This window comes from Oryctolagus cuniculus, chromosome 1, assembly GCF_964237555.1.
Source record: "Oryctolagus cuniculus chromosome 1, mOryCun1.1, whole genome shotgun sequence".
NCBI classification, from domain to species: domain Eukaryota; kingdom Metazoa; phylum Chordata; class Mammalia; order Lagomorpha; family Leporidae; genus Oryctolagus; species Oryctolagus cuniculus.
In genome coordinates, this window is record NC_091432.1 from 39,763,528 (window position 1) to 39,775,857 (window position 12,330).

Consider the following 12,330-nt stretch of genomic DNA (forward strand, 5'->3'; position numbering starts at 1 on the left):
AACAGTGTTACCTCAATGCTTCACTTACTCATTTTGAATGAAACTATTTTGATGATTGTCTTATATTTATCAACCATTTAGAGCACAAGTACAGCTTATTGATTGCAGTGGGTATGGGGGTCAAATGGCTTAGCTTCAAATACAAGTTCTGACAGAAATTATCTCAGAAATTTGGGGCAAGACTTTGAAGCGTTAGTTTATTCACCAGTCAAAAGATGCTCCTATGTCACAGGGTTATTGTGAGGAGCTGAAGTCATATAAAGTACTCAGAGCAGTGCCCAGCCCACATAGACTATTTCAAGCTCAATACTGAATGAATATGTGGAGTATAGGAAGGAAATGATGTTCATCTTACTTGAAATTGTTTTATTGTTTCTCTAAAGGATTTTCAACACATTGGCTTAGAACATGGATTATTGGTGTATGTTGAGGATTAGAAAAATAAGATAAATATAATATCTGAGTCAAAGGTCATACTATTTCCAAGCAGTAGTATGTTTAATGCCTGTGTTAATTCAACATTATTTTCCAGAGAATGACTTTTTTTCATGATCCTCATTTGTTGAAATAAAAAGAAAACTACTATTGTAAAGATAAATAAGTTTATTACTGAAAAATGCAATATTCATATTTGTGATTTATTATTACATTTGTACATGTAAACCTTGATAAGTAAACAGCATCCCAAGTTTATTACTCAATGCACAGTTCAAAGCAACTGTGATTGAATAACAACAGAAGTGGAGGGGCTTTCCCTTTGCTTAATTCAAATAATACTTGCTCTGTATGAGTTTTATTATCTGTTGACTTTATATAACTACACTATTTCATTCTAAAGAGAAAAAACATAAGCCACATGCCAGGAGATTTTCAAGCATCATTTCAAAGTATATTTTTGAAATATTTTATGGTATTACAATGCTAATCAAATGTTATTACAAAGATCAGAAATAGAAAAAATAGAGGAATCTCCTTTTAATTATCCCCTTAGAAATAAATTATTTTAACATTTGACAGAAGCTTTCGCTGTAGATATGAATATATATGTATATATATTCAGAAATCTCATGTGCTTAATCTCAATATTGCAAAGTAGCTAGTTTTATTGTAAAGGTACCCACTTTTATCAAGGTTAACCTTGAAGCATAACCCATTTTTCAAGCAACTAAAATTTATCTGATATGGCCAATTGTACATATTAACATGATACAAAAATTCAAATTTATCAATTGTAACTGATAAGCAATAGTAAATCACATAATGAGTTCTTTTTATTTGTAAATCTTGGAAAGAGCCACCACTGTTATTTCTTCTCCCATTTCAATCCCCCAAGGAAATCAGTGTTGATTTTTAAACACTTTTGTGAATAACAAACACTCCTAAGCCAACTTTCAAATACTGTACTTTTCGTGTAGGAAATACCATCTTCAGAAGACAAAGACTTAATCTTATAAATATTTCACAACATGACCTTTACTTGACTTCCAGGCTGTCATCAAAAACTAGAAAAACAATCTTCCATATGGAGGAAAATATTCATTTACAACATCTCTGTATATCAGTAGGAAATTTTGTAAGATGTTTGTCTCCTTCCAAAATTTTATTTTTTAAATTTTAGAATAGTGGATTATAAGGGTCCTATAAAAAGCTTATGAAAATATGGTTTTGAAAAAAACCATGCATGGATTTCAAAAATTTTTGCACCAAAATAAACTTATCTTTTAATTCCGTTTTCAACAAATTTCTGAAGTCCCTTTGTATTTCTAATTTTAAAATTATGTTTATTCAACTAGTTAATTTTAAGAAAAAATGTGGAATAAAAATAGATATATGATTATTTCAATCAGTTGTTTCAAAGTTAAATTATGATTAAAGTGCACTGAAATGATCAATATGAATAGTTTCCACAGGATTAGCCGTGAGATGCATTGTAATCACCTACACTAAAATATTTTTGTAAACCATAATGGTTAAGGCAGTTCTACCAGGTAAACACACAAATATATGTTTAAATAAGGTTTGCCACACTATAGATCATGACTTCCTTTTCAGTGTTTTGAGTAATGTTTGTTATACTTTGTATACCCAGTGCTTAGACCACATAATTCTCTCTCTCTCTCTCTCTCTCTCTCTCACACACACACACACACACACATAAACACACACAGAAAGAAGCATCAAGAAAAATCTGTAAATTAATAAAATAAGAACTATTAATCAAGAAAAAAAGTATCTAATGCTGTTATCTTTTATGGAATTTGACCTTTGTTCCCAGGAGTTTCCAGAAATCACAATTCATTTGTGTTTTAAGATGTTAAAGTAAGTATATACACAGTCATTCAGAATGCCTAGTCCTCATTACAGAATCTCCATTAGACACATAAAAAAACTAAAAAGAGTTTCATGTAGTATATTTATGTAATGTCCTAATATAACTGCCATGTAAGAAAATAAGTCAGCAATCCCCAAATGACTTAACTGTAGGATTATAATATAGTTAGACTGAACTTACAGACAATTAAGCAATTAGGTAATGTTACTGAATGATTTGAAAGATGGACTATAAATGTTTCTGTATCTTTTCTAGATACTACTTTCAAGAATGTTGACCTGTAGGCATGATCTCAAAAACTGATCAGACTATCTCAAGTGAGCACAGCTTCCTTAAATTGGCTTTACTTTTTGGTGACAGCTTGGAAGGACTGCTTAATGATTAACAATATATACTGTATATTTTAAATATTTTCATGTAAATCATAGAGAGTAAAAAAAATGTTTATAATTATCTGACTAAATATATGTTTGCAACTTAATGTGTTTGCTGAAAGCCAAAATGTTTGTGCTTTGTCTCCTCTATCCATGTGCACATTCCCTTGACAATTCCAGAACCCTAATATCACTTTGCTATTTTAAAAATACAATAATCAGGCCAGTGGACACACAACCTTGAAAGAAAAATTGCATAAATTTTTAAGGGCATTCTCACCTACAACACTGAAAATAAGATGCCATCAGAATCTAAAATTAATATAGATAAGGGTAAAAAAAAGAAGACATAAAAATAAGAAAAAGAGGGAAAAAAGTCCTTCTTTCTGTTGAGTGCCATTTCCGAAACATTGCTTCTATATTTATTTAACTTTGTTGTCAGAATTTTCAAGCCATTAAAATACTTTCTTTTCACTTAGACAAATGAATCAAGAAAAGTATACTGGAAAACAATCATTGGGAAAAATTGATTCATAGTGCTTGTCAGAAAAAATATTATGTTTCCCTGAAAGAATTCATCTGGTGGCATTGAGTTGTGTGGACACTGGCAACATAATTAAAATGATACTGAGGCAGCTTGAGTATTATGTGGGACTAGCTGCCCACATAACAATATTTGTGTGTATGTGTGTGTGTGTGTGTGTGTGTGTATGATTTAAACAGGTCTGCTTAACTTCTGTTTTCAACAAATAATTTAGGATATTTTGCTTTCTGGAAAACAAGGAGAGCAGACATTGTCTTTTTTTTCCCCACAGGGAATTAAAATGAGAAAAAAAAAAAGGTGTTGAGGAAGTCAGTGCATGCTTAGTCTTGAAAACTCTCAACTTCTTCCTTCTTAGGGAAATGTGTAAAACAACATCCAGACAGTTGACTGTCTGGTGCAATGTAGAATCCTACTTGGGACCAGTTGAGTCTGGAACAGGAGGCCTTCCCTAGGGAGTATTATACTGGCACAGTCATAAAGCAGTATGACTGTATCTATAAATTTCCATTGACAGTACCAGAGATTGAATTTGATGCCAATTATGAGACTCTTGTCTGTCAGCTGTCGGCTTTCATTTTGCGTTCCTGATAAAGACTCCACCATGTAGAATGCTGCTAGGAGGCAGGGGCTGTATCTTACATTTTTCTAGAAAGCAAGCCATCAAATGTGGTCTTGAGTATGGTTTTTCATATGGACCCAGATGGAAAGTTCATTTGAAGACAACTTGTCTCCACTACAAAGACATAAGTTCTAGTTAGCAGGCATCTGGATTGATCAATGATTCAAGCAAACTTCATTTCAGGTAGAAATGCCTGCAGCAAAATGCTTACTTTTCCATCAGAAACTAAGTTTTCCGTGCTATTCCTAAAAGGCTCTCTTCTGAGCTCTTAAGGATACCAGGAATGAGACAAGATGCTAATTGATTCACTGAATAAAACTAAAACTATCCCTGGAGCCCATTACAATACTATGATAGGGGTGGGAGTGTGCAGAAGAAATATCTGATGACCACAAAAGGACTGAATTACACATGTCTTAAACAGACCTCGTACTCACTGACTCTTTCACAAAGAGTATGACAATAATGTGAGTTCAAGTGCACACACACAGATATACACACACACAAACATATCCTGGACCTATGTTTACCAGTCAGTTGACTGACTGGCTAGTAATATAGTCATATCAACTAAGTAACTCTGCAGACAACATGAATTTTCAATTTTGACCATCAAATTAAAAAATGGAGAAATCGGTAGCATATTATTGACAGCTGGCTACAGTGCCCCGCATGTCCTCCCCCTTGGCATATACTTTAATGTACAGAAAAATTCCTTTTCCAAGCAGGTTTTCATGGTAATTATGGAACCGGTATACATGCAAAAAAGAGCTGTCTGATAGAAATATTATTACCCTCTCATATCTTGTAGCAGAAATCACGATTAGGATGAGTGTGGTATTCCATTTGCATGGTAACATGCAAATGGCTTGATGATAATAATGCTATTATCTGAAGAATAGTCAAAACTTTTCAAGAGTGGGATAAAAGCTTTTAAGAATAAGAAATTATTTCCCCATAGACCTAAAGAATGAGCAATGCCCCTCCCCATACATACTTCAGAAATCTCAATTTAACATTTATAAAAGAAGAATAATTAAAGTTAACATGCAAATTATAGGAAAAATACCATATTGAAGGATAATTTATTGAGTTAAAAAGTTTTCTATTTATTTCATTGTACAATAGATTGTGCTAAGAGCAGTTTTGGAAGAATGTGCAGCATTTAGAAGTGGTATCATGCAGTCATTCAGCAGCATTTTCTCTGAAAGTGCGTGCAAAGACTAAAACAATTTCAAACTGTTTCAGCTACATTCTAGAGCAGTTTCCCACACACTGTACTGTGCAAGCTCTTCAGCTTTGAATAACTTGTCAAGGCAGTCTGCATGCACATATATATTAGTCATTTGCTTGAAAAGACAAGCTAGAATAGAAAATATATAAGCAGCATTCATGTAATCCAGAGTTCCTGAGAAAATAGTGTGTGCTATAAATCCTTGAGAAATAATTTGCATTCATATGAAATTCATGTTATAAAATATTTCTCTAACCTAAAGCAGAGTGATCTGAAACTAAGATATTATGAAGGTCTATCAATATTTAACTGTCAATGATGAAGGCATAGCTAACTTCTACTGCAATTCTTTACAAAAGAAACATGTCAGGTAATGTTTTATTTCTCTATTTTTCACATCTGTTTCAAGAATAGCAGAGAAAGCATTTTCTAAATCAATATATAACCTTTCATAAAATATCTTTCTCTTTTTCCTAAGAATCAAAATTATTTTAAACCATGATGGAACAATGTAAGAACTTGGAAAGAGAGGAGTTTTCAGGACACAGTTACCATTATTATTATTATTAGCTCTACTATAAGACAAATATCTCTGCTTTGTGTACCCAATTAAATCTCTCTTGTGTGGCTAGTGGTATTAATTGCTAGAGTCTGAGGGAGAAGTTGCATTTAGCAGGGGTTTGGGAGGCCTGTTTAGGGTCTCAGACTCTTCCCTTTCCTCTGAAACACTGGGCAAACAGAGAAGTGAGTATTCTTGACCAAAGAAACAATGAAGCAACTATAATCTATTCAGCTTTTGAATTATAAAAGTTTCCTAGCAAAATAAATTCTATAACTTTCTTACTAGGAAATATTCACATGTATACAAAGTCACGTTAGTTCTACTATGTTTAATCTGATATTTTAAAATTTGTAAATAACTCTACTTTGCCTCACTGGGCATAAAACAATAATTATGTATATGTACACATATACATATGTATGCATATGCATATGTATACATATATATACATACATAAAACATGTGTGAGTGTATCTGATTCCTTCAATTCTAAGGGCAGAAAAACTTAGATTTCCTTGTTTTACAAGAAAACTTGTATTTAATTCTACATTTTCTCTCCCTTCAGCTCAGCTTATGCCTCCTCTCAACTTTCTTTAGTTGAATACCCACATTGTTCCTGCTTCATCAGGATGTTGATAAGGAAAAGGGAATTCTATAGCAAAGCACGATTATATCTTCCACAATTAATTTGACTTCCTTTTTATAGAATTCTTAAATAAACCAAATCAATCTGTCAAAGAAATCACAACAGAAAACTTCCTTCAGTGATGAAAAAGTAAAATTCAAAAATGTATTATCTTACAAACAATATAAATTCACATTCGTGCATTATTTTCATTAGCTCATGAATCAGAGTGCACATTATTGTGAAAGCATAAGTGCTGCTGAGCATTTTGCTTCAGCTTTCCTGAATAGAGATATAACAGTAGTATACAGACTAATTGGTCTCAGAGCTGTAGGAACTGTAACTTGCATTATATACTGTCAAGGAAAACCAATATATTTACAGCATTTCAAGGTAACATTCTGTGACAGCTGTAACAAATTACAGCATGAAAAATTAAAGATATTCAAGATAGACTTCTTTAGTAGAGTATAAATAGTTGTGTTCTAAATAATACAAGACTAACCATTCATGTTGTAAAAATCTGTGACTGTATTGGCATTTAGTACAAAAAATTGTGCAGTGCAACTGGTTCTGCCAGTGATTAAACAGACTTGAATGAAGCCAATGCAATTAAAATTATGTCAGTGAATGATATTCTTTTTGGAATCTTAGTTTTTGGTTTGACTACTAAAGGTGATATGCAAATTTTCAACTGCATAGTGAACATAGAGCAGCATAATTGTGCTATGGCACAGATACAAATCTCAGCAACAGACAGGGGCAATTCTTACCAACCTGTAAGCTGAAAGGAAAGGGAGTTTTGGCAGCAAAGGCAAAAATTGATTTAGGTCATTACCTGTAAGCATCTCAACTCAACAGGAGGTTCTACAGTCAGATCAGCATGTGAATGAAGACCACATGATACTTTATTTCATGCTTGGTTTGTGGACATTTACATGGAAATCTGTCTCTAGAAACCTTACCATCACCCTTCCAAGTCTAATGCCGCTAATGGAAAGCAGGGATCTACAAACACATGACTCTTGTTCTGAGAGTTAGATCCAAGCTTCATGAAATGTAAATCTAACCCTCTTCTGGGTTCATGATCATCTTTTTTCTGTTCTAGAAGCTTGAATATTCCCAACCCCAGAACTGGCTGTGACACATTTCCAAGTAGCACATTATAATATGGTTTGCCAGGTGTGCCATCCTCCTAGATCCCACCTAGAATTTGAAGTCATAAACATTCCTTCACATTAATGGTATCACTTCCCCTCAGTAACAGGTATCAACTAAGGCCATTCATGGTGAACAGGCTGACCACTTTTTCTCCGTTCTTGTTGCAAATGCTCCAGTTCAGCCTCATACATCATCTCTTGGACTAAGTACTTCTCTCGTCGTATTCGTTCACGGAGGCCCTTTGGTACATCTGGAATCAGGTATGCGATGAATGACTTAATTCCAAAAACAAGGTGCTGCAAATTTAAGGTGGAAAGTACAATTTTCAAAGTGTCCAAAATGCTAATTAATTAAGACAAAACAATCATGGACAATGTTACATGTGCCTTAAAAACCAACCATCAGAACTTCATATGTGCCATATAGAATACTAGCACTAAAAAATTATATTGGAGGGGCCAACGCTGTGGCACAGAGGGTTAACGCCCTGGCCTGAAGCACTGGCATCCCATATGGACACCGTTCGAGACCCAGCTGCTCCACTTCCGATCTGGTTCTCTGCTATGGCCTGGGAAAACAGTAGAAGATGGCCCAAGTCTTTGGGCACCTGCACCTGCGCGTGAGACCAGGAAGAAGCTCCTAGCTCCTGGCTTCAGATCGGAGCAGCTCCAGTCTTTGCAGCTAGTTGGGGAGTTGGGGAGTGAAGCATCAGATGGAAGACCTTTCTTTCTCTCTGCCTCTCCTCTCTCTATGTAACTCTGACTTTCAAATAAATAAATAAATCTTTAAAAAAATTATATCGGAAATACTACTGTCACCTTATATCACATAAATATTAGAAGAAAATAATTGTTTCCTCTTTCTGCTGAACAATGTTATACTTTATAAATGCCATATGAATAAATCATAAATGCACACATATAAAATTCTTACAAATTATGCGACATTTTTATGACATGTGTTTTCATACACAGATGAGAAAGATCACATCCAGGGAAAATTCATGTCCAATAGATCATAATACATACTATACAAACCACACAATATACAGCCTGCCTGTGATTCTGGATTAGCCTCAATGTGTAACACATGCAGTTTTCAGAATTTCTACTTTATTACGGTCTTATATCATTTTAAGTGATTTAAAATGGTTTATCACATAATTCTTCCATGACAAAATATATTGCTTATATTTTAGAAAATAAGCTGGCAAAAGTATTAGATTAAAATATTGATGAGATGATGGTTGAGACCCTCTGAGTCCAATGGTATTCTGACATCCACTCACTGTGTTATCTTAGGTGAATTACTTGCATTCTGTGTTTCATTCCTAAAATGCTGGTAATAACAGTATTTCCTGAAGGTTAGTATGAGGAACACATGTATAAATACATACCAAGGGCTTGAAGGAGTGGTGGCACAGTGTAAGTACTGCTTAAATATCACTTTATCTTTTTATAAATGAATCCTTTTCTTTTCCTAAGTAGTTCTTTCAATTTATCACAAAGGAAAAAAAAATCTGATACTAATACAGGTAGAATGATTTGAGGAAAAGAACACATTTAATGTCCAGGACATTTAGATGATATTCTATGGGAGAGTTAAGAATATAGGGCCCTTTTCACTGGATTTGCTATATTTTTTCCAAGAAGCTACATATCACAGTAAATCACAGAAGAGTAGGTAATATTTTCCCATTTAGAAAACATAATTAGGAGTTCCTTTTCTGACTAAATATTTGACATTCACAGAAATATCTATCAATGTGCCTGAGGAATATGGAAATAAAAATTTAAAGCACTTGTTTTAAATAGTAAAGAGGAACGTGTTCTATGTCTTATATAATAACAAAAAAAACCTATAAACTGATTTTTTAAAAGTTGATATTAAAAGATGGTTGAACATTAAATAACTTTTAAAAAATCATTTACTAATACTTAGTTCCCATTAATGAAGATAACCAGTAATAGGAAACTTTTCTTAAGCTTATAGAAATCATAAACATTTTTAAAACTAAAGAAAATATACTTGAGGAAAAAAAGGAACATTCCCATTAAACTTGGTGAAAAAATGTATGCTCACACCACTGCTGCCCACCATCATGCTGAAACTATGTTAATTAAAAATATTAGCAGGGCCGGCGCTGTGGCACAGCAGGTTAATGCCCTGGCCTGAAGCACCGGCATCCCATATTGGCGCCCGTTTGAGACCCAGCTGCTCCACTTCCAATTCAGCTCTCTGCTGTGGCCTGGGAAAGCAGTATAAGATGGCCCAAGTCCTTGGGCCCCTGCACCCACGTGGGAGACCCTTAAGAAGCTCCTGACTCCTGGATCCTGGCACCGGATCTGCACAGCTCTGGCTGTTGCAGCCAATTGGGGAATGAACCATCAGATGGAAAGCCTCTCTCTCTCTTTCTGCCTCTCCTCTCTCTGTGTAACTCTGACTTTCTAATAAATAAATCTTTTAAAAAATTAGCCTTCTGGCATATCAGCAAAAATCAAATCACATAATGGAGGATAAAATATCACTCATTATAGCCACAAAAATATTTAAAAGTCTATATAAATTAAAATGAATTAGTAAGCAAAAGAATACTTTAAACACTATTATGTAATAATGATTTTAGTAAATCTCAGGTGTACTAATGAAATAGCACAGTTTTTATAAATAAGTAAAAATATTCTTATGACTTCTACAAAGGAAATGTCCACTGAAACTCTTTCATTGTATTTAAAGGAAACTGAAAGATAAATTCTGAAATGGAGATAAACTATTAATAAATCCAAGTTACTATAGTAATTTAGAAAAAAGTAGAATATATGTGTTGGGGGTTGGATGTGCTGTGCTTTATCAGGTAAAATACATTAAAATTTAATTTTTATTTATAAATTTATTTATTTGTTATGTTTTATTTTTATCTCCTAATAAAAATTAGTAGAAAAGAGAAGGAAAATATATTTCTTATGTTCATAACTGGTGAAGGACTAATATGTAGAGTATATAAGTACATACCAACATTTGCCAACATGCTGGAAATGTAATAAAAAATGAGCCTTGGTTATATATTTACCAAAAAGAGGCTTTCTAGTACTGAAAGTGATGATCAATTTCATTGCAGAAGAAATTAAAACAAAAAGTTAAAGCCCAGATTACTTTCAGAGGATATCCAATTAGATGCACATTTGACTTATCAGAACCCTATAGGCTAGAAGAGAATGGCAGGATATGGTCCAAGTTTTAAAAGAAAAAAAAAAACTGTCAAACCAGGACACTGTATGCAGAAAAGCTCTTATTTATGAATAAAAGTGAAATAAAGATCTTCCACAACAAGTGGATATTGAATTTATCACCATTTGTCCAGGCTTACAAAAGATGCTTAAGGATGTACTATACACAGAAGCACAGAAAGATAGTCATTATTATGAAAAAATGTGAAGGCTGAAAAACTCTAGTAAAAGTACAAAATAAATACAAAGTAAATGACAGGAATATTTACAGAACAGTGGAAGGGCTATGTTCTTATCAATGATCACCTTGAATGCAAATGTCCTCAACTCTCCAGTTAAGAGATAGAGACTGGCTGAATGGATTAAAAAAGATGACCCATCTATTTGTTACCTACAAGAAACTCATCTCATCAACAAAAATACACAACACATTGAAAGTGAAAGGATGGAAAAAGATATCTCATGTTAACAGAAAGCAAAAAAGTTCAGGTGCTACCATCCTAATATCAGACAAAATAGACTTTAACGTAAACACTGTTAAAAGAGACAAAGAGGGCCACTATGTAATGATTAAGAGATCAACTCAACAGGAATATGTGACTATAATAAGTGTATATGCACCCAATTACAGGGCAGTGGCTATTTAAAAGAAATGTCAATGGATCTAAAGGGAAAGATAGACTACAGTACAACAGTAACAGGGGATTTCAACACCCCACTTTCATCAATGAACAGATCAACAGGACAGAAAAACAAAAAAAAAACAATGCAGCTAATCACAGTAATGGACCAAATGGACCTAACTGATAGCTACAGAACTTTTCACCCCACACTTGCAGAATACACATTTTACTCACAGGTGCATGGAACTTTCTCTAGGATAGATCATATGCTAGGCCATCAATACAAGTATGAGCAAATTAAAAAAATCAATATATACCATGCATCTTCTCTGACCACAGTAGAATGAAGCTGCAAATCAACAGCTCAAGAATCTCTAGATCATATGTAACAGTGAGTCACAGAAGAAATCAAAAGAGAAATCAAAAATTGTCTGATACGAATGAAGATGATAATACATTCTCTCAAAACATGGGATACAGCAAAAGCCATGTTAAGAGGAAAGTTTATAGCAATCAGTGCCTATATGAAGAATTAAAAAGATACCAAATAAATGAGCAATCAATGCATCTCAAAGACCTAGAAAAACAACAAACAAAATCAAAATTAGTGAGATGAAATAAGTAATTAAAAATAGAGAAGAAATAAACAAAATTGAAAGGAAAAAAACACAAAAGATCAGTGAAACGAAGAGCTGGTTTTTCTTTCTGAAAAAATAAGCAAAATTGATACACCATTGGCCCAACTAACCAAAAAAAGAGGGAAAAGACTCAAGTCAACAAAATCAGAGGGGTCAGAGCCATGGCGTAATGGATAAAGCCTCCACACCCAGTGCTGGAATCCCATAAGGGCACCAGTTCCAGTCCTGGTTGCTCTACTTCCAATCCTATTCTCTGTTAAGACCTGGAAAAGCAGTAGAAGATGGCTGAAGTTCTTGGGTCCCTGCATCCATGTGGGACACCTGGAAGAATCTCCTGGAACCTAGCTCCTGGCTTTAGATTGGTGCAGCTCCAGCCAATGTGGGCATGTGG

The 12,330-nt window shown here is 33.9% G+C and overlaps 1 protein-coding gene across 10 annotated transcripts in view; it reads right to left on the reverse strand.

Moving 5' to 3' along the window:
• Positions 1-2,066: 2,066 nt before the first annotated feature.
• The window catches only part of ANO3 (anoctamin 3), a 426,063-nt gene continuing 415,799 nt past the window's right edge, over positions 2,067-12,330 (reverse strand). For all 10 annotated transcript variants that reach the window (XM_070072318.1, XM_070072307.1, XM_051825141.2 and 7 more), the window contains one exon: positions 2,067-7,747. In XM_070072318.1, coding sequence (XP_069928419.1) covers positions 7,565-7,747 — 183 coding nt within the window. In that variant the 3' untranslated portion in view covers positions 2,067-7,564. The remainder of the gene's footprint in view (positions 7,748-12,330) is intronic.